At 36.8% G+C, this 24,205-nt stretch overlaps 2 protein-coding genes across 2 annotated transcripts; both read left to right on the forward strand.

Moving 5' to 3' along the window:
• Nucleotides 1-1,230: 1,230 nt before the first annotated feature.
• Nucleotides 1,231-4,635, forward strand: LOC143556382 (uncharacterized). Its single transcript, XM_077045716.1, has 3 exons — nucleotides 1,231-2,122; nucleotides 2,721-3,350; nucleotides 4,159-4,635. Exons 1-3 carry the CDS (start codon nucleotides 1,523-1,525, stop codon nucleotides 4,633-4,635), a joined length of 1,707 nt encoding a protein of 568 aa, XP_076901831.1. The 5' UTR covers nucleotides 1,231-1,522.
• An 11,910-nt stretch (nucleotides 4,636-16,545) lies between these two features.
• Nucleotides 16,546-23,675, forward strand: LOC143556389 (uncharacterized). The gene is made up of 16 exons (XM_077045721.1): nucleotides 16,546-16,825; nucleotides 16,926-17,054; nucleotides 18,421-18,480; nucleotides 18,560-18,673; nucleotides 18,768-18,855; nucleotides 18,962-19,107; nucleotides 19,184-19,285; nucleotides 19,363-19,434; nucleotides 19,501-19,600; nucleotides 19,675-19,757; nucleotides 20,285-20,362; nucleotides 20,455-20,553; nucleotides 21,869-21,919; nucleotides 21,995-22,051; nucleotides 22,781-22,822; nucleotides 22,914-23,675. Exons 1-16 carry the CDS (start codon nucleotides 16,676-16,678, stop codon nucleotides 23,007-23,009), a joined length of 1,467 nt encoding a protein of 488 aa, XP_076901836.1. The 5' UTR covers nucleotides 16,546-16,675; the 3' UTR covers nucleotides 23,010-23,675.
• Nucleotides 23,676-24,205: the final 530 nt, after the last annotated feature.

Consider the following 24,205-nt stretch of genomic DNA (forward strand, 5'->3'; position numbering starts at 1 on the left):
GCTAGTCTAAATATTTAGTAATATCTCCTGAGTTAATAAAAAAAAGTTATAAAAGGTGCAATGGAATTGTAACTTTATTTTTAATAAATATTAAAATTTGGTAATGGTTAGAAGTTAGAAGTGTCGTCGTGACTTCATGTTTGACTAGAAATTAGGATGGTCACGACCGTACCTATTTTATTTGCGTGTGTAAGTTGTGTGAAATAAATAGTCTAGAAGCTTCATGCATTTATGAATATATTATTTATTGATTTAATCTTTGTAACGAATTAAAGTCCGGCTAACTATGGTAACTCAATGACAAAAGACGTTTTTTCTGTTATTGGAAAAACCCGCCGCTTAATGACTCATTTTGGTTTTGAAAAGAAAAACTTAGGTTGAACATCTAATTATGAATTTAAAAAAGATAAATTAAATTGGTCAAGTTAGTTGAACCGACTGGCTTTCACGAATTTACAATTTATTTTTGACGGTTTAGTAGTTTAGACCGTTTTTATTTATTTTAATGTCACTAGTTTTTTAAAAATAATAATAGTTGTTCACTAGTAAAAACTACTTGTAACTAACAAATTGTTTTAACCGAATAAATGTACTTTAAACTAGCTAAACGACTAAACGTACCGAATTGCTTATTGATATTCATAGGAATTATTATTTTTTTCTTATCGATAAGATTTCACTCGAAGTTCATTAATATATATCAAGAGTCAAGACATCATTGTTATAAAATTTTATCAAAATATATTTTTAATGTTGTATTAAAAAGATTGATATATCATATATTATAGTAGTAGTTTGTATTAGAGGTAAGCAAATAAACTAGTTAACTGAACTGACATGAAAATCAAACGGAAATCCAACCAATTTGAAACCGATTATGTAGAAACAGTTGAAACCGTAGGTTCGCAACTGGCTTGTAATTTTCTCCACAAAAACTGGTTCCAAACCGGTAAAAACCCGAATCAAAACTGACTGTAACCTGGTTAAGAAACCGGTTTCATCCCAAAAACGGTTTTGACTTTTGTTGACCAAATCAAACCGGTTTCAATCCAAATCGTTTTTGAGTTTTAAACCGATTTATGCACCTCTAGTTTGTATCTCTAGATCAAATATGAAACTTTGTAACTCTAGATCAAATATGAAACGAAACTTGTCATTAATCATCATACACTTTCTTAGAAACTAAGGTTAGATATTTCTTTAAAAGACCCAATAATTTGAGAAACTTAATAAACAATCAATTGACAAGTTCTTAAAATAATATGTTGAAACCGTCAAAACAAAACCGAGTAGATCGAATATTATTATTATTATTATTATTATTATTATTATTATGTACCAATGTACCATCACAAACGTTACAACTTGCAAATATTCAAGTTTTCCCACATAAAGAGTCAACCCACTAAAAGTCTTTGATGACAAGTCATCAAAAGAATCTATATAGATCAAACAATTGTAACACCTTTTTGTACATTCATAAGCTATATTCATATTCATATTCATATTCATATTATTAGCCATGGAGTTTTTTAACAATGCCAAAGTTGTGAGACTCAAGAGCCATATTAATAAGTTTTTGGTAGCCGATGACGAAGAACAAACCGTTCGACAAAGCCGAAATGGTGCATCGGTTAGGGCTCGGTGGACCGTGGAGACGGTGGAAGGTAAAAACCATGTTATTAGATTGAAAAGTTGCGTGTCGGGTAAATATTTAACTCCCTCTAACGAGCCATTTTTGACCGGGATGACGGGAAAAAAAGTGGTTCAAGATATTCAAGCGAATAAAAGGGATACATCGGTCGAATGGGAACCGATAAAGGAAGGCGGGTTTGTTAAGTTGAGGTCGAAATCGAGGAAATTTTTGCGAGGGAATGGTGGCACGCCACCGTGGCGAAACTCGGTCACACATGACTTGCCTCAACGGACCGCGACTCAGGATTGGGTGTTGTGGGGTGTGGAAGTGGTGGATATTGCGGGTTTGGAGTCACAAGAGTCGTTTGCGAGTAATTTATCGCCTATGTCGAGTTTTTCGTCGAATCCGGATATTGAAAGGGTTAAGGCGGATGGTCGGGCGAGCCCGGTTTCTTACCGTGGCTCGCCACGTGTAAGTGGTAGACAGGTAAATAATATGTTATGTTACTATAATAAAACAAATAATAATAAATAACAACTATAATAGATAATAAACTAGGGGTGTGTCGGTGCGGTTTTTGGTTAAAACCATACCGAAAACTAAAACTTCGGTTTTTGGATTTTCTGAAACCATTTGGTTTTGGTTTTTTCGGCTTCGGTTTTCGTTTCGGTTTTTACGGTTTTTGCCATCTGGCTTAAATATTTTAGGCTGAAAAAAAAAGTTTGGCAAAAAATAATAAATTTAGCTATAAATAATTTTGTTAATTGTAAAATAATAGAATATTATAAATTTGATCAAAAATATTTGAGTTACATATTTATTAAATTTTTATAAATTACTTAATATAAAATATGAAAAGTTAAAAAAATATAGGAATTCGGTTCGGTTCGGGGTTTTCGGTTCTTTTACATGCAAAACCAAAACCGAAACGTTAGTGCGGTTTTTAAAAAACATAAAACCAACCCGTCGGTTTTTGTATCGGTTTGAATTTTTCGGTTTATTCGGTTTCGAATCAGTTTTTTTAGTTTCTTGCACACCCTATAATAAACTCAGCTAACATAAAATATTTTTTTACTTATTTCAGAGTGGTATGGATTTTTTTCACGGGGCGAAAGCGGTACGACTAAAAAGTCGTCATAACAAGTACTTAGTGGCCGATGAAGATAAAGAAACCGTACGACAGAGTCGTAACGGTTCGTCTTCAAACGCACGTTGGACAGTCGAGTACGTACCCGACATTCCAAAGGTGATCCGTTTAAAAAGTTGTCACGGATTGTACCTCAACGCTACAAACGAGGCGTTCCTTCTCGGTATGACAGGCAAAAAAGTACAACAACAATATTATTCTTCTGGTCAAACAGGTCAACCCAAACCCGACCCCACAACAGAATGGGAACCAATAAAAGAAAACGCGTCCCATGTCAAGCTTCGAACCCATGAAGGCAAATATTTACGGGCAAATGGCGGGACCCCACCGTGGCGAAACTCGATAACCCACGACGTGCCGCACCGGACCGCGACACAAGACTGGGTTTTATGGGATGTTGAGGTGGTTGATATATTATTATTGAATGATGATACTGAGTCTGTAATGGGTTCGTATTCTAGTTTTTCATCGGTGGTGGATGATTACTCGGGCTCGCCGGAGATGACGTCAGCATCGCCGGGCACCGGGTCTCTGGCAACTCCGTTTGAAGAACGAGGAACAAAACCGGTAAATACGACGTCGTAGTGTTTAATATACAACTAGGGGTGTGCGTGGTGTGGTTTGATGCTGTTTTGAACTAAAACCTGACTTGGATTTTTGAAATTGTTCGGTTTCGATTTATTCGGTTTTCGTTATGGTTTCGGTTCTGTTGTTATTTTAGCTTGAAAATTTTAAGCCGAAAAAAAAAGTTAGAGCGAAAATAATGAATTTTTAGTAAAAATATTTTTGTTGATTATTAACTATGTGAATATTATACATCTGGCCAAATAATTTAAGTTACATAGTTATTAAATTCTTGTAAATTACTTAAAATATTAATTTTAAAAATAAAAATCGAGAAATGTAATTCTGTTCCTTTTTTTTTGTATTTATTACATGCAAAACTGAACCATAAGTTCGGCCTTTATAAAAATATAAAATCAAATCGTCGGTTTTTGTTTCTTGGATTTTTTAGTTTTTTTTTTTACTCCGGATAGATTTTTTCAGTTTATTGTACACATCTATATAGAATAATAATTTTATTGATTTATGGGATAAATGGATAATGAATATAATGGTGATTTGACTAGTTAAAATATTTTCAATTAATCAGATTCTGTCACTTGACTTAGAAAATAAATAAATTACTGTAATAAACTAAAACCTGGTTAAAAAAAACTGAGACTACATGAATCTTGTCGAATTCGCAAATTAAAAAAAATTATCAAATCGGTGATATTATGAGTTGGCTAACTTAAAAGTTAAATTAGCATTGACTTAATGATTAAAAAGTGGACGTTTTACTGATTTTGACTAGTCAAATGGACATTTTCAGAGCAATGGAATTGACTTCTTCCGGAATGCCAACTCCATCCGCTTACGAAGCCACCACGATAAGTATTTATTAGCCGATGGCGACGGTGAAAACGTGTCACAAAACCGTAACAAAGAAACAAAAGAAGCTATTTGGACGGTTGAATTCATTCCGAAATTCAACAATGTAGTTCGACTAAAGTCGATTTACAACAAGTATCTCACCGCTTCCGAAGAACAACGAACGATGGGTGTTTCGGGTCGAAAAGTGGTTCAAAGTTTGCCCGAGAAACTGGACTCGTCGGTCGAATGGGAACCCGTACGAGACGGGTTCCAAATTCGGTTAAAAACCCGGTATGGGAATTATTTAACGGCGAATGGCGGATTGCGACGTTCGGTTACTCATGATATTCCTTCACGGAATCATGATTGGATGTTATGGGATGTTGAAACTGTTGAAGCTAGAATAGAGGAACCACGGTCACCATCGTCCTACTAAGCAGGTTAGCTCGGTTGTTTTGACTTACGAGAGCTCGGGCTTAGGCTCATCTTGTTTCTTAATTATTTACTAATTAATTAATATAGCTTTAGTTATTTTTTATATTTTGTGAGAAATAATCAAGCTCAACTCGAGTTATACTATGCAATGTGAAATTAATATATAGAAACCTAAAAAAAGGTAAAACTTAAAAATAAAAAAAAATACAAGCTTCCTGTGTAAGGATCGAGCCTGGACTTGATAACAAAACAAGTTTTTTCTGAGTTCGATTCATGAGTAGTTTTTCAAGCTCGAGCTTGGCTCTTATATGGATATTATGTCGATATTTTTATCATAATTTATATATAATATATATTAATTACATACTTTAAATAAAAGCTATATAAATAACAAGCTCATTTAGGCTCGAAACCCAGCGTGAGCTACATAATCGAGGCTTGTGTAAGGCCCCGTTACCGGTAGCCTTACTTTGGTGTTGGATTTACTCATAAAAACAGTTCTACAAATCAGAGTTAATTAAAACTTTACGCGGAATATAATAACTTCAACCATAATATATTACATAACTTCCAAATCTCGTTTACCAAACATTCATAGCCATTTAAAAATAAAACATAGTCTTTAATTCATCATAACATTTCTGCGAGATGTCAGTATCTTCGATTCCATGCCGTGTGGCTTCAATCATGCGAGCTGCCTCAACCTATTTGCCTGCGTGCATACTAAAAGTCAGCTACGCTGTGTGAGTTCTAGTTAATCACATAACTTACTTTACGTACACATATACGTGCCCGTAGGTACGCATTACATACTTAACCTGTCCATCGTTCTTTCGTATACATTCACAACTAGCCTTACGTTATAAAGAGCATTCGCCCTACATACCTCCTTACATAATAAAGAGCATTCGTCCTACATACCTCGGATATTATTAGGGTCCGGTACCCTCCATCCTCGGATATTATTAGGGTCCGGTCACCCTTCATCCTCGGATATTATTAGGGTCCGGTACCCTCCATCCTCGGATATTATTAGGGTCCGGTACCCTTTCTTCCATACCTCCTTAACATACTTTCTATATACATAATCGTAAGTTTCGCACATACATACATCATTCATTCTTCATCTTACAACAAACATATAACATCAACCATTTCCTGGCAGTACATGCAATTCCGAAGATCGTTCATGTACTGGCAAGAAACCATTCATACATTTCACATAATACATATATGGCATACACTTATCACTTAGGATAAGTGTATTAACTAATCACATCGAGTACGCACACAACCCCGAAAACATAACAAGGAATGGGGCTAGAAACTCACCTGAAGTCGGTTACGTTCACCGTTAATTGTTATTCCTTTCTTCAGTTGGGCACGGCTAACTGTATAATAATTACATGCAGCAATTTACTATCACTACTCATCTCGCGTTTCTAATCTAATTATTACCCTCAACGAACGGGGTTCCGGGGGCAGCGCCCCTGGCAGCGGGGTCTAGGGGCGGCAGCCCCTAGCAGGGTCCAAGGGGCAGAGCCCCTGGCTGGGGTCGAGCTGCCATTCTTTCAAAGTCTAGTTCGTTAATATGCTCTTTAACGAATTGGGGTTCGTTCGTTACTTCTGTCTTCCATAACGAATTGGCTAATTCGTTATTTCATAACGAATTGGCCTTTTTAGCGAATTGGTCCATATTCGTCTAGTCTGTCTAACGAGTTGAACTCCTTAGCGAATTGAACCCTTATGACGAACCAGTCCTCAAAAAGAATGAAACCTTAGAGCGAACTGGTCATCAGAGGAATTGGACTTCACAAACTGAAGCTAGTTCGTCAGTCTTTCTTAATGAATTAGTACACGAATCGAAGCTAGTTCGTTAGACTTCCTTATGCGAATTAGCTAAAGAATCACCCTCCGATTCGCTAAGTCCCATAGCGAACTAGGGTTAGGTAAGGGAATGTCAGAACATTCCCTGACACTCCTCTTAACCTCGTACCACTTTCCGGCGCCGCCATTGCCGGAAAAACGTGTTTTAACTCGTTTTTCACCGTTTTTCGTCCCGTTCGATCCAGATCTTAGCTAGGGTGACCCCTAAGCTCATCTTAGGTTCGGTTTATACCCGATTCCACCTGAATCTCGTGACTTTAATGATGTAACGGTGTCGGCTCGTTTTTTCGTAACTAAATATAACGAGTTTAAGTTAATAAAACATCATACTGGTATTACCTTGGGTCGGTGCTCGGTTTCCTTCTTGGTTTCGACTAGAGAAAAGGAAGAACTAGAGAGAAAGATTAAGTGTGTGTTTTGGATGGTGTATGGAATATGTGAAATGAATGATTAATGGATGATTAAAGGTTTATATATTTAGGGATCATGGGCTCAAGCCCATGGACTCTACTTCTTTCTTTTATACCCAATGTCCATAACCCATATCCATTTAACCCAACACTAGCCCAACTCATTTCTATTTATCTAAACCGATAACGACCCACAGTAAAATAGACGAAATTTATATTATTATTATGATCAAAAGTTTGATGTTACAAGTCTTCCCCCCCTTAAAGAGGTTTCGTCCCCGAAACCTAACTATTACATAAACAAATTCTGGTAAAACTTGCGCATCTCATCCTCAGCTTCTCAAGTAGCATCTGAACCCTTGTGATGCTTCCATATCACTTTCACTAAAGGTATAACCTTGTGACGAAGCTGCTTCTCCTTGCGGTCAACTATCTCGATCGGTTGTTCAATATAGTTTAACTGTTCATCAACCTCAATGTCCATTAATGGCACATGAGACGTGTCATCAGCTAGGCATTTCCTTAGGTGAGAAACATGGAAGGTTGAATGAATTCCTTCTAATTTTTCTGGCAAGTATAGCTTATAAGCCACTTCGCCAACATGATCTATAATCTTAAACGGTCTAATGTACCTTGGACTCAACTTTCCCCTCTTCCTGAAACGAATGATTCCTTTCCAAGGCGAGACCTTGAGCATCACATTGTCACCAACGTTAAACTCAATCGGTCGTCGCCGCTTATCAACATAAGACTTTTGTCTGTCTTGAGCAGCTTTCATTCTTGCTTTAATCTGGTCGAACTTTGAAGATGTTTCTTGAACCACTTCTAAACTTCCCATCTCTTTCTGTCCAATCTCTCCCCAATATACCGGGGTTCTACATCGCCTACCGTAAAGCATCTCAAACGGTGGCATACCAATACTTGAATGGTAGCTGTTGTTATAGGAGAACTCTGCTATATGCAGATCATTATCCCAAATTCCCCCAAAGTCGAAAACACAGGCACGTAGCATATCCTCAAGGGTTTGGATAGTCCTTTCAGACTGTCCATCGGTTTGAGGATGATACGCCGTACTGATGTTCAATCTCGTTCCCATAGATTCATGGAACTTCTTCCAAAATCTCGAAGTGAATCGAGTATCTCTATCAGACACGATCGATAACGGCACTCCATGCTTGGCCACAACCTCTTTTATGAACAAATTTGCTAACGTTTCTGACGAGATGGCCTCTCGTATGGGCAGAAAGTGAGCACTTTTGGTCAAACGGTCCACTATCACCCAGATGGTATCATGATGCTTAGCTGTACGAGGTAGCTTAGTTATGAAATCCATGGTGATGTGTTACCATTTCCATTCTGGTATCTCTAGAGGCTGCATCTTTCCATAAGGTTTCTGGTGCTCTGCCTTGACTTGCAAGCAAGTTAGACACTTACTGACATAATCTACTACATCATTCTTCATGCCTGGCCACCAGTAATCCCTTTTCAAATCTTGGTACATCTTCGTAGTTCCTGGATGAATCGAATATCTTGACTTATGAGCTTCATCTAAGATTCGACATATGAGATCCCCGTGGCGTGGTATCCACATACGGTCAAACCTAGTCTTAACACCATGAGTGTTTTTAATCAACTCGTCTTCTGACCGAAAATCCTTTCTTTCTTCACTAGCCCTTCATCTACCAACACTTCTGACTGTGCTTTGATGATTTCATCAAACATACTTGAATTCATAATCAACTTGTATGACTTCACTGTTGCAATGACTTCCTCGTTCTTACGACTTAGCGCGTCGGCGACCACATTAGCTTTACCAGGATAGTACTTAATGTCGCAGTGGTAATCCTTAATTAACTCCAACCATATTCTCTGCCTCATGTTCAATTCCTTCTGCTCGAAGAAGTACTTTAAACTCTTATGATCTGTGTAAATGGTACACTTAGTACCATACAGATAATGTCTCCATATCTTTAAGGCATGCACTACTGCTGCTAGCTCTAAATCATGCGTCGGATAAGTACTCTCATGGACTTTCAACTGTCTAGACGCGTAAGCTATCACCTTTCCTCGTTGCATCAACACACAACCTAACCCACGATGCGAAGCATCAGTACAAACAACCAAATCCTCGTCACCATCGGGTAAAGCAAGGATTGGAGCTTGTGTGAGTCTCTTCTTTAAATCTTGAAAAGCTTCTTCTTGAAACTTACCCCAATTGAATACTATCGACTTTCGGGTCATACCGGTCAACTGTGCGGCTATATTGGAGAAACCTTCGATGAATCTCCTATAGTAGCCAGCTAACCCTAGGAAGCTTCGTATATCAGTCGGATTCTGTGGAGTCTTCCAATTTGTTATCGCCTTAATCTTGGCTGGGTCCACGGTAATCCCTTCAGGATTGATCACGTGACCTAGAAATTGCACTTCTCGCAACCAGAACGCGCATTTCGAAAACTTAGCGTACAACTTCTCTTTCTTCAGAGTCTCCGATACTTCTCTCAGATGCTCAGCATGATCGGACTCGCTCTTGGAATAGATCAATATATCGTCGATAAAGATGATTACTGACTTATCCAACATTGGCCGACACACCCTATTCATCATGTCCATAAATGTTGTGGGAGCATTCGTTAGACCGAATGACATCACGAGGAACTTGTAGTGTCCATACCGCGTCTGAAACGCTGTCTTAGGGATGTCTGCCTCTTTCACCTTCAGCTGATGATAGCCTGATCTGAGATCTACTCGTGAGAACCAACTTGAACCTTGCAGTTGGTCAAACAGATAATCAATCCTTGGCAAAGGATATCTATTCTTTACCGTAAGCTTGTTCAACTCGCGATAGTCTATGCACATTCTCATACTTCCATCCTTCTTTCTTCACGAACAACACTGGTGCGCCCCACGGGGAAACACTTGGTCTAATAAAAATCTTGTCGAGAAGTTCTTACAGTTGGGACATCAATTCTTTCATCTAGGACGGTGCTAGACGGTAAGGTGCTTTCGCGACTGGTTGGGCTCCTGGTACTAAATCTATCTGAAATTCTATCTCACGCTCCGGTGGCAACCCCGAAAGATCCTCAGGGAATTCTTCTGGGTAGTCGCACACGATAGGAACATCTTTCATCTCTTTCGTCTCGGCCGTAGCGTTGACAATATACGCCAGATAGGCACCACACCCTCGCCTTAACAAACCCTCGGCTTTTATCATCGAAATGACATTAAGCCCCGAACTTTCCTTATCACCATAAACCGTCACCGCACTACCATCCAAGGATTTTAACCTTATTATCCTACTCTTACACCCTATCTGAGCTTCGTACTCAGACAACCAATCCATTCCCAAAACTACATCGAACTCTCCTAAGGTCATAACATACAAGGTAACAGGGAACTCATGTCCCTCTAACTCTATCTTACAGTCCTTAACCATTTTCATTATTATAACAGAAGCGTCACTAGCGGTTTCTACAATAAAGGTTTCAGGCACTCGGCAACATTTCATTTTAGCTAATTTACTAAACGGTGTAGCTACGAAACTTTTATTCGCACCCGAATCAAATAATACTGAAGCAGAAATACCGTTTACTAAAAACGTACCAGTCACAACATCTGGAATCTGTTTAGCCTGCTCCTGGGTCAGCATTTAGGCTCTAGTCCTTGGCCTAGCTTGATCGGTATCCTTCTTTCCACTACCTCCAGCTCCACCATCAGTACACTCCCTTGCCATATGACCCGTCTTACCACACTTGAAGCATGCGGGTTTTGCATCGCATTCATTAGCATAGTGCCCCACCTTCCCACACTTATAACATGCATTTGTCCCAAGTCTACACTCTCCGCCATGAGCCTTTCCACATTTGTGACACACATCCGAACCAGTGCCCCATTTGCACTCTCCACCGTGCACCTTCCCACACGTCTTGCACGTCTTTCTCTCCCACACCTTCTGCTTCTTGTCCTTAGAGTTCCACAACTGAGTACCCTGTCGCTTGACATTGACCCACTTCTTATCTTTCTTCTCTTCCCCCACCACAACATCGTCCGCAGCCAGATCCTCATAAACCATCTCTGCGGGTTCGACAGCAGAGTCAAAAGTAGCAGGTTTATTTGCCCTGACCATCATGCGAACCTTTTGTGGCAGTCCCCTCACATAACACTTGATTCTCTTAGCCTCGGTGTTGACCATATCGGGTACCAACCTAGACATTCGGTTGAACTCGGTAGTATACTCACGATGTGTCATCATCCCAGCTTTCAAGTTCAGAAACTTCATCTCCGCCCTCTCAACTTCGGCGTCAGCACAGAACTTCTTCATAACTAACTCCTTCAGATCCTCCCACTTCATGGCCTTAATCTCGTCCCGAGTCTTCCTCTGCTCCACACTTTCCCACCAATACATCGCCTCTTCTTCAAACGATTGGGTGGCATAACCGACAGCTTGATCGGGGCGACACTCGCTAATTTAAGGTTTCCTCCAGCTGCACTTCCCTCTTCTTCGATGTTGGAAGCTGTTTCTACTGAAGGTCGTTGGACGCGACGAGGCCTGCAACGACGTCCAGTGCGGCCTCCTGCTCCAACAACTGCCCTAGATCCAGCCATCGTATTCTGGAAAGGAAAACAAAAACGTCATCACTCAAGGAACTATTTAGTACAAGGATAGTAAGGCTAACTGGTAATAACAGTGGCCAGTTGTGATTAGCTGATCACGTTACTTTCCGTGTCCTATACACTTCCTCTTATGAGTCTATTTGTGATGGTTCTACTCTAGACAGTTAACCAATCGAACAATCAATTAACCCTATCCCTAACATTCACATATTCTTTCTTTAGCAATTAAGCTAATATTTACATACATATTTAATCATACACTTTACCGTTACTGAGCTTGCTTAAGTGACACATGGCTATCTCGAACTGGCATCTTCTTTCTTTTCTTTCTTAAATCCCATTCTCTGTTCGAGTCTAAGCATGTAGGATGCTTAAATCTCTCGAACTTTGCTCTGATACCAACTTGTAAGGCCCCGTTACCGGTAGCCTTACTTTGGTGTTGGATTTATAAACACAGTTCTACAAATCAGAGTTAATTAAAACTATACGCGGAATATAATAACTTCAACCATAATATATTACATAACTTCCAAATCTCGTTTACCAAACATTCATAGCCATTTAAAAATAAAACATAGTCTTTAATTCATCATAACATTTCTGCGAGATGCCAGTATCTTCGATTCCATGCCATGCGTCTTCAATCATGCGAGCTGCCTTAACCTATTTGCCTGCGTGCATACTAAAAGTCAGCTACGCTGAGTGAGTTCTAGTTAATCACATAACTTACTTTACGTACACATATACGTGCCCGTAGGTACGCATTACATACTTAACATGTCCATCGTTCTTTCGTATACATTCATAACTAGCCTTACGTTATAAAGAGCATTCGCCCTACATACCTCGGATATTATTAGGGTCCGGTACCCTCCATCCTCGGATATTATTAGGGTCCGGTCACCCTTCATCCTCGGATATTATTAGGGTCCGGTACCCTCCATCCTCGGAAATTATTAGGGTCCGGTACCCTCCATCCTCGGATATTATTAGGGTCTGGTACCCTTTCTTCCATACCTCCTTAACATACTTTCTATATACATAATCGTAAGTTTCGCACATACATACATCATTCATTCTTCATCTTACAACAAACATATAACATCAATAATTTCCTGGCAGTACATGCAATTCCGAAGATCGTTCATGTACTGGCAAGAAACATTCATACATTTCACATAATACATATATGGCATACACTTATCACTTAGGATAAGTGTATTAACTAATCACATCGAGTATGCACACCCCGAAAACATAACAAGGAATGGGGCTAGAAACTCACCTGAAGTCGGTTACGTTCACCGTTAATTGTTATTCCTTTCTTCAGTTGGGCACGGCTAACTGTATAATAATTACATGCATCAATTTACTATCACTACTCATCTCGCGTTTATAATCTAATTATTACCCTCAACGAACGGGGGTCCGGGGGCAGCGCCCCTGGCAGCGGGGTATAGAGGCGGCATCCCCTAGCAGGGTCCAAGGGGCAGAGCCCCTGGCTGGGGTCGAGCTGCCATTCTTTCAAAGTCTAGTTCGTTAATATGCTCTTTAACGAATTGGGGTTCGTTTGTTACTTCTGTCTTCCATAACGAATTGGCTAATTCGTTATTTCATAACGAATTGGCCTTTTTAGCGAATTGGTCCATATTCGTCTGGTCTGTCTAACGAGTTGAACTCCTTGGTGAATTGAACCCTTATGACGAACCAGTCCTCATAACGAATTAAACCTTATAGCGAACTGGTCATCAGACGAATTGGACTTCATAAACTGAAGCTAGTTCGTCAGTCTTTCCTTAACGAATTAGTACACGAATCAAAGCTAGTTCGTTAGACTTCCTTATGCGAATTAGCTAAAGAATAACCCTCCGATTTGCTAAATTCCCATAGCGAACTAGGGTTAGGTCAGGGAATGTCAGAACATTCCCTGACACTCCTCTTAACCTCGTACCACTTTCCGGCGCCGCCTTTCCTGTGCCGCCATTGCCGGAAAAGCGCGTTTTCGCCGGAAAAACGTGTTTTAACTCGTTTTCACCGTTTTTCGTCCCGTTCGATCCAGATCTGAGCTAGGGTGACCCCTAAGCTCATCTTAGGTTCGGTTTATACCCGATTCCACCCAAATCTCGTGACTTTAACGATGTAACGGTGTTGGCTCGTTGTTTCGTAACTAAATATAACGAGTTTAAGTTAATAAAACATCATACTGGTATTACCTTGGGTCGGTGCTCGTTTTCCTTCTTGGTTTCGGCTAGAGAAAAGGAAGAACTAGAGAGAAAGCTTAAGTGTGTGTTTTGGATGGTGTATGGATTATGTGAAATGAATGATTAATGGATGATTAAAGGTTTATATATTTAGGGATCATGGGCTCAAGCCCATGGACTCCACTTCTTTCTTTTATACCCAAAGTTGATAACCCATATCCATTTAACCAAACACTAGCCCAACTCATTTCTATTTATCTAAACAGATAACGACCCACAGTAAAATAGACGAAATTTATATTATTATTATGATCAAAAGTAGGATGTTACAGCTTGGCTCGGGTTCGTTTACTAGACAGACATATTTTTAGGCTCGAGCTCATTAAAATTCAGTTCGGACGAGCGATCTCGAGTGGCTTGTGAGCGGCTTGGCTCGTTTACACTCCTATATATATATTTATCTAAACTATCATTAAGGGTGTGCACAAAACCGCAAAGACCGCACCGAAACCAAAAAAACCGAACCGAAAAAACAAAACCAAATTAGAAACGGTTTTGAACTTTGAAAAAACCGAAATATTGGTTTTGGTTCGGTTTTGTATTTTGTAAAGAACCGAAAAAACCGAACCAAACCGAAATAACTAAAATATTTTAACCGTAACCACTAAACAAAATATGTCAATGATTATTTGTTTAGTTTTAACATATGGTTAAAAACAAATATATTTAGTTTCTTCATACCGTTAATAACTTACTTTTACTTTTGAATTTTGATTTTAAATGTATCTTTTATTAGCTTTCAATATTTGAGGTCCAAACATTCAATATTCTATTAGTTATTAGTTTAAAGAAAAAAATGGCATGTCCAATTTCTATATCTTGGGTCAAGTGTTTTTTTTGGCCAAAACGTTTTGGCTTTATTAGCAAAACCGAAAAAACCGCATCTAAACCGAACGAACCCAAAAACCGAAAAAACCGAAACCGAACGATTTTAAAAAAATCATAAAACCGAAAGTTTGGTTTTCGGTTCGATTTTAGTTAAAACCGCACCACAAACACCCCTAATTAACATTCACTGCTACAATGCTACATACTTTAACAGAGTTTAGTGCATTCTATACTTTAACTGTTTGTGAAATGCAGGTGGATGATATGTAGGAGCGGGTGTCTGTAAAGAGCGAAGGAAGGATGGTTTACTACAAAGTGGCGGACAATGATGGGAATGTTGATGATGACGCTTATGAAGAGGCGTCATTTTCGTTCAAGGGGCGTGGATTGGATGATTTGATTCAAGATTTGGAAGAACTAACGGGGCTAGATGGTATAATCGTTTGCTCGAGGAATCCCTTGAATGACAAGCTTTCTCCCATGCGATTAGCGTTGCCCCCTAACAACAAGATCATACACGTTGTTGTCGTTCCTTCGACTTCCAAAGGTTAGAACTTTAAGAATGAGTTTGTGTTAGCTTTCAAGTATATAACAAATCATGTTACTTTAAAGGTTGAAAGAACATATGAATCAAATGAATTTGTGTTTTTGTTTCAATTGTTTGCTAATATACATGTGTATTTGTGTATTGATCAGCTGCACAAGAATTTTAGGCCGTGCTAAAATGAAAAGACTATCGTTATACACAATATTTCATAGAAATGGCTTTACACGCTATTGCAAGAAGGGTTCGCGAAGATTTTGGTTATGATCATGAAGATAATCCGCGGTAGGGCTACCGTGAGACAATGTAGTTCGTTTTGTGTATAAAAAATGAGTAGGCGATTTTGTGGTTTTGATTTTTTGATTCATGCATATATAAAACTATTTTTGGGGTGGTAAGATATTAATGTGATGCGTTATGTATCTTGTATTTTTATTAAAGTCTTGTATACTTTGTTATGAAAAGTTATTCATTATTCATTAAGCCTTTATCTCTAGTAACATAACAGTTAAGGCCATGATTTGGCATTGCACAATAGGATTATAGGAAGTTGATTACACATTACACAGTTTCTTCTATAATAGACCAACCCATAAGCGGTTATATTTAGCACCCTTTGTTAATTGAAATTAACCAAATCAAACTATTCATATTTTCATATATATTTATAGCTTTTAGATCTTCATTTCACGTATTTTCAACTTCAACTCATGTATTTATTATACCTTCATTTATGTGTTTAAACACAACGATGAGCTCAGAACTGTACCGATACCGATCCCGAAATTTGAAAATACTTGGAATCGGTACCAATGTCGAAATATTTGGTTCGGTATATATACAATACCTTTATTTAATGCAGAATTCTGGAAATACCGATTCGTACAAAATTTACTTATCCCTATTTAGACATCCATTTCACGTAATTCTAAGTAAAAAACTAAACATAAAATCCAATGAAACCGAGCCAAAATTAATCATCGGTTATATTTTTCACGTTTTTTAACTGAAAATAACCAAACCTATCCATATTTTCATATATATATTTATAGCTTTTAGACCTCCATTTCACGAATTACATCTTCATCTCATCTCATGTATTTATTATACTTTTAAAAATCTGTGTTTAAACACAACGATGAGCTCGAGACTGTACCGATACCAATCCCGAAAATCCCGATTTCGAAATTTGAAAATATTTGGAACCGGTGCCAGTGCTGAAATATTCGGTTCGGTACATGTACAATACATGTATATCATGCAGTATTCTGGAAACACCGATACCGTACCGGTACTTAAAACTCAAAACTTGGTATCAACGATACAAAATTTACTTATCCCTATTTAGACATCAATTTCACGTAATTCTAATTATCCCAAACTTAATTCTCATTATTAACCGAACTGAAAACCGAAAAAATAACAGATTTAACCGAAACGAGTAACCGAAAACCTATTAATTAACAACTGCTTCAAACTCACTCTGCACACACACTCACCATGAACAACAGCTCAGTTTCTCGGTTCATTATCCACAATCTTCTTCAACCTCCAAATGCTTCAAGCTTCACTAGAATCATCAACATCCACGTGGCATCATCTACACGTCACCGGCGATTCCGAACCGTTGCGTTTTCCGGTTCACCGGAGGTAACTTATTTTCATTTTCCCCAATTTTTGTACACGTCAGCCCTAGTTTATCATTAGTTTATGTGTTATATTTATTTAACTTATTATTTTGATGAATTAGGTTATTGACGAGAAGATGGTGGTGGTGGTTGGTGGTGGTGCTGCTGGAATATACGGTGCAATTAGGGCTAAAACATTGGCGCCTAATTTAAAAGTTGTCGTAGTTGAAAAAGGAAAGCCGTTAGCTAAGGTTCGTCGGTTAAGCTTTTATCGGACAAATGAACTGTTCACGAATACAAAACGAAATATTTTGTTTGTGTTTGGTAACGGTTCACGGACGTAAATGAATGTAAACAATGTTTTATTTGATTTGGCTAACCGAGTATAGTTAAGGGGTGTTTGGGTTTCCTTATTTTTATCTCCTTATAACTTATTCACTTTTATAGATTAAAATAGTGTTTGGATAATATAACTTATTAAACCTTTTAAAGAAGGAAAAAGGAGTTTTCATAAGTTAGGATTTTGTAACTTATGAAAAACTCCTTATATAAGGTATAAGGAGGTGTCAATAAGGAATCCCAAACACCCCATTAGTGTCAATGGTTCGGTGTTTTTTTAACGTTAGTATTCGTATGTTAATTTACTTATAAAGTAATTGCATACTCACTCCGTCCAATTAAAAGTATCCATATTTTCTTTTTTATTTGTCCCATTACAAATTTCCACTTTCAAAATTTATTGGCCAATTTCCAAGTTTACCCTTAAACACACACAACTACCAATAATAAACAATATTGATGAACCCAATTTCTAAGGGCGTTACTGTCATTTGGTAAACAAAAAAGGTAATCATTCAATCTACCTTGAACTTTGTGTTTTTCAAACCATGACACTTCTAATGGGACGGAGGGAGTAATATTTGTATATGTTTTTTTATAGTGTATAATTTTGCTTAAATCTATGTGATAAGATTAGACAAACAAACAAACATTAGCGAACATAATTGGACGTAAACGAACACCTTATCGAACGTGCAGGAACACAATTGAATGAACAAGGCCTCTGTTCGTGTTCGTTTATTTAGCTAATCGAACGGAATTTCTTGTTCGTGTTCATTATCGGTTGACGGATATATATGAATGTAATCAGTGCTTTACTTGATTTTGCTAACTGAGAATGGTTAGAGTCAATGGTTCGGTCCGGATACCAAGGTTGGTTTGGTGTTTTTCGTAATATTCGTATGTTAATGTACGTATAAATTAATCACATAATACTTGTATGTATTTTTTATAGTATATAATTTTGCTTATAATTGTATGATAAGATTAGAAAAGTCGTTAAATTATATAAAATATTTAATGACAGACGTAAACAAACAAACACTAGCGAACATAAACGAGCGTAAACGAACACCTTATCGAAACACAATTGAACGAACATGACCTCTGTTCGTGTTCGTTTATTTAGCTAATCGAACGGAATTCCTTGTTCATGCTCTTTCATTTATTAAGTGAGCGAACATAAATGAACCTCCTACCGAACAGTTCGCTGAACGTTCGGTTTGTCTACAGCTTTAGCATTAGTCATATACTCATGTGAATTTGATTTCTTATTAGGTTAAAATATCCGGAGGCGGTCGCTGCAACGTCACAAATGGACATTGTGCTGATAATAAGGTGAGCTTAATATCCAATTGTATGTTTATCTATTGAAGTTTATACATTATTCTCATGGTTGAATTGTAACATGTTATAGATTTTAGCAGAACAATATCCAAGAGGCAGTAAAGAGTTCAGAGGTTCATTTTTTAATGTTCATGGCCCAAGTGATACCATGTCATGGTTTTCTGATCATGGGGTCCAATTGAAGGTAGTATTTTACCTAAAATTGGTTCTGTATTGACCACACGCCTATAAAGTTACTAACTTTTCAAATCATTGTAACTGGTTCCTTTTGTCTTTAGACCGAGGAAGACGGAAGGGTGTTTCCAGTGAGTGATAATTCGTCTACAATAATCGATTGCCTTTTAAACGAAGCAAGGCGGAGGGGAGGTACTCTCTGGTACTATTATATACATTAGATCTATTATTTAATCTTATTATAATAGTTAAAAATGATCTTGGCTAATGATGCTGGACTATGTGGCCTTTATATCAGTTACACTGCAGACAGGAAAGTCTGTAACAACGGCTTCTACTTCTGCTGGTGGCAAATTTATGCTTAAGATCGAGAAGCGTACGATTGATTATGTGGAGTTTATTGAAGCTGATTATGTGTTAATTGCTAGTGGCAGCAGTCAACAGGTTTCTTTATTAATCTCATTAACATATCTATTATTACATGCAAGTAACGTATAATAGCCGTCTGTTGCTGTTTTAGGGTTATAATCTTGCTACTCAACTTGGTCATTCTATAATTAAACCGGTACCGAGCTTATTTACATTCAAGATTGATGATAAACCGCTGACAGAGTTATCTGGGGTATGCTTTTTATCTATATTGAAATAGTTTTTATTATTTGAAAGTTAGTTAAAGTTCAAAGTTTGATAAATTTTTAGATTACATTCCCAAAAGTCAAAGCAAGTTTAAAGCTTGAACCTTTGCAGAAGAACGTTCCCGAACTTACACAGGCATGTTTTTCACAAAGCTTGTATGTAATGTTAAATACATTGTTTCTGACTCGACTTGTTTGTTAGGTGGGGCCCATGTTGGTCACACATTGGGGGCTTAGTGGGCCAGTAGTTCTTCGATTATCTGCTTGGGGTGCTCGTGATCTTTTTAGTTCAGATTATAAAGGCAAGAACCAATTTGTATATTCGATAAAACTTTTCAACTTCTCAGCATGTTAATTTGGTTGCGTATTGATTCAGGAACGCTTCTTGTGGATTTTTGTCCCGATGTGCATAGTGAAGATTTGAAGTCTTTGTTATCTCAACACAAAAAGAAGTTTCCGGTAATTTGGATTTGCAAACCTTGAAGTACCTATTACAGTTTACTTAATTTTTGTGTACTTGCTTTCTGTTTTTTGAATTTAAGTATAGATGGAAAATGGGCGGGTCGGGCAGGGTGGATAATGGGTCAAAATGGGCTGAAACTTTAAGTTGGTTAGCTGTCGCGTTGATCTACCGACAGTCTATTATATTCTCATCTAATAAATAGTTAACTTAGTAAGTGCTTATTTATATAATATAAAGTAATGAGCGGGCCGGGCAGGTTGGATAATCTATTTTATTATAATTTAAAGTATGTTCAAATAATATTTAATTGAACCAATTAAGTGGTTATAAACATTGACGGTGCAACGTTAAAACAAATCGAATTGTTACCTTTTTAGCTAATTCTTTTAATGTTACATTTATGGCCCACAAATAATTAAAAGTTTAAACTACCCTTATGGATTTAAAGCATCTTCTCACAATACTTGCTTTAGTAGGAAACAGTCAATTTGTTGACTTTTATTTTTTTGTTTACATGCCACAGAAGCAAAAAGTAGGTGGTTCATACCCTCCGGAACTTGGGCTCGTGAAGAGATTTTGGAAATATTTGTTAAATCGTGAGGTTGTAACTTGTAAGATCACTTTAGTTTGAAAAATTCTAATTTATATTGGGAATTCAGGATTAATTATTTACAAGCAAATGTTCTTGTGTAGGGCATAGATGAAGATATCTTGTGGGCTTCCATTTCAAATAACTCTTTGATGTCAGTTGCGGCTTTATTAAAACAGAGTTCATTTATAGTGAAAGGAAAGGTACAATTTTACTCTTCGGCAATCACATTGTTGCAACTTAAATCCATATGTAAATTGGGTCAAAACGGTTTTAAAGTTGCCCAAAGTATAGTCAAGTGTTTATAATCTTCAAGTTTACTTCACGTAGAAAGATTTTAATAGTGGCTTTTATAGTCGAGTAATATATTAATTTCCTATATATTAACTAGCATATACTCTCTCACAAACTTACTGTTTGTTTTTGTGTTTGTTACTCCTTACAAGTCATTACGTGAGGCATATAAGTTTTGCATCTTTGATTGACCCCACTGGCTGCTGCTACTACTACTTTTTTTCTTCTCGTTCCTTTTCGTGCATGCGCAATTTTATATTTTAGTAATGTATTTTTTTTTCTTTTGCACTTCTGTTTCCAAAGCATATAAAAATAGTTATGCAGTCATATATTTTTAAGGGCCAAATTATGACACCTTATTTACACTCTAAACTTACCAAATGCAAGCTTATTTATGTAATCAATTATTTTTAAAAAGAAGCTCAATTATCTATTTTAATGTATAATTATGTATTTCTTTCATAACTTTTAACTTATAATGTTTTATATACATGTGAATACTTTAGGGATAAATGAATACTTTAGGGCGTTTATTTACCTTATTCTGGTCACAAACGATAATGGTACTTTCTTTCCATACTTATAGTATTATTATTATTTGTACTATTATTATTATTATTATATTTTATTTTTTACTGTTGAACTTTGATTTCCTTATATTGCCCCATACATATGTATTCTAGAGCTGAGGGTCTCTCCGAAAGCCACCTCTTTATTCCTTTGGATAGAGGTACGGTGTGCCTACATCCCACCCTCCCCAGACCCTACTTATAGCTTTGCTGTTGGTGGACTCCACTGGGTATGATTGATTGATTATATACATGTGAATATGGTGTTGTAGTGTGTTTATTTTTATCTATATTCCTATATAACTTCGTCCTAGCTTTATCTTAGAGACTTAGTTTTGCTTTACTTTTGGTGGACTTTGCATGTTTTCATTCTTCTTAAATGATTAGAAATTTTTATTAATCGAACGGTATCAACATCCTCGACACCACTACCAAGCAATAATAATATATAGCAATTATAATGTTATTAAGTATTCATTTTAATTAATAAATTAAAAATATAATTTCTAGATATTACTTTTTTTTGGTTACACAATTAGTTAGTTACGGACAAAAAGTGATGGTGGTTAACCTACTTAACCTGTGCTATTATTAGTTTATCGGTTTGACACATTACCGGTCTTTTTAATATTTTTAAGTACCTGCATTGATTTAGGGCCAATTTAAGGATGAATTTGTCACAGCTGGAGGGGTCCCATTGTCAGAGGTTCTCTTTCTCACACTCATAGTTTGCTTGAATTTTCTTGCAAACCGTAACTTAAACTCGTGATTTTTTATGAAGATCTCACTGAAAACTATGGAGAGCAGGATTAAATCTCGGCTGTTCTTTGCTGGAGAGGTATTGTTAACGATCATCTTTGTTTCATTCTTTATTCCAAGTTCTAACTTAAGTAAATTTATTTACAACTTTAATTATATGTCACCATTACCCTGTGGTCCAGTCCAGTTAAATACCGTATTTCTATCATAATATTATTTAATAATTTAATAATTGATGGAACCAAGAAGCACAAAGTGAAGATGAATTGAACTCAAATGCTAAGCAGTTAATGCTGAAAAATATTGGTTATCGGTCAACGGACCGATATCTGAGATATCGGTAAATTTTAATATAATGTAAAATTCATATATATAGCAATCTAACACTAATAATTTAGTATAGTCTCCTACCGTTAACAAATTAACCTTTTGCAAATTGAAAAACACTAACAATCGTAGCAAGTAAGAATTGATTAAGACGTAAAACACTAACATTGAACATTAAAACACTGATATTGGGAATATCAGTGATATATCGGTCAAATATTAGTCCAATATTGGCCAAATATTGTCAATATCGTCGATATTATCGGTACCGATATTCTGATTTATATATCGCCAAGGGACCGATAACCGATATATCACTGATATATCGGCGGTATCGACTGCATAGCTCAAATGAGTTCAACAAACAAATCATAACTTCCAAATTTTTTTACAGTTTTAAAAAGACGCGATCTTGTATGATTAATCAAAGTATGAGGCAATTATGTCATCTGAAAATAAAAATAAAAAAATTTATTTGTAGGTGCTCAATGTTGATGGGATTACAGGAGGCTTCAATTTCCAGGTAAAACCTACTTGTTGGTAACGGGTCAAAACGAGTAATTTTATACAAGTCCGGGTTGGGTCGACCCTTTGCTTACTGTTTTTTGCTTCAGAATGCTTGGTCAGGTGGGTATATAGCGGGAACAAGTATCGGCCAGATGGCAGCCACATCAGCACCTTTATCTTTAGAACAACAACAGGCCATGTGACACCTCACAATATGCAAGCTTTGAGCATCAAACAAACAACCTACATTTTTGACCCATAAGTAAGTTGTAGTTATATCGATCTTATTTTACATTTACTAAAAATATTAAAAATGGAAAAGTTACATTATTACATACCTTGGATGTGCCCGTTGAGACGTAACTGAAACTGAACGCGAAAAGGAATATAAAAGAATCCGTGTTGCAAAAAAATGACACTTGTTGCTGACCTGGCAATTGTAGCACGCGGTGCCAAGTGTCATTTTTTCTGCGACACGGTTTCGTTAATTCCTGTTTTTCTTCTTTTCTTCTCTCTCTTTCTCTATATGGTGGTGTGCATGTGTGTGTGTATATATATATATATGTTCAAGTTTGTTTTGAAATGTGTTGACCATATTCGCTTGACTTCGAGCCGGCCCGTATTTTCATTTTTAATTGCATTCATTGAGCAATTTGTGATGGAAAGTGGAAATATGAAGCCAACTGATTGTCTGCAACTTGTACTATTATTTTTGTTGTTTCTTACAAAAAGATCAAAGTGTTTTATTTATATTTTTCTAAATGTTATAAGATTATATTTTCTTTGGTTAAAACTGTGATTAGAATATTTTATTTATCTATTCTATAGTAAATAAATAACATCTTGTTTAACTGAATAAATAAATAAATAACAACTTTATAGGCTGAAATGATTCCAGGAATAATGTTTTTTTATCTGCTTGTTTAGTGGCACAAACTGTTACCAGTAATTATTTATTTTTATTCTAGTATTAGATCCTTTTTACATTAATAAATTATTATCCACGTCAGCATGCTTACGTATGTAAAATATTGTGTTAGGATACCAAATCATTTTTGTATTTATAATTTTTTAGGCTATAATATATCTAAGTTAAATTGGATGTATTAAATTTAAAAGGACCACACAAGTGTCACACCCTTCTAATCAAGTCCAACTTGCAACAAGACTAGTGGGCTCCAAAGCTTAAAAGTTCAAGTGGTACTACTATCTATCATGTCTGCACAAAATACGGTTTTGGACTCATGTTCAAACCCGTGGTATATGTCGGCACGCCATAGATTGTTACTTGTCTTTGTGTATGGTCAATTATTAGCGGTTAAGACATACCCCCTTGTTATTGGATCTTAAATTTTATCGGCTTTATTAGAGGTGATATAATAGATGGGTCTACACATCT

The sequence above is a fragment of the Bidens hawaiensis genome, unplaced genomic scaffold (assembly GCF_021521415.1).
Source record: "Bidens hawaiensis isolate Kalapana, Puna unplaced genomic scaffold, B.hawaiensis_p1.1 tig00018568_1, whole genome shotgun sequence".
NCBI classification, from domain to species: domain Eukaryota; kingdom Viridiplantae; phylum Streptophyta; class Magnoliopsida; order Asterales; family Asteraceae; genus Bidens; species Bidens hawaiensis.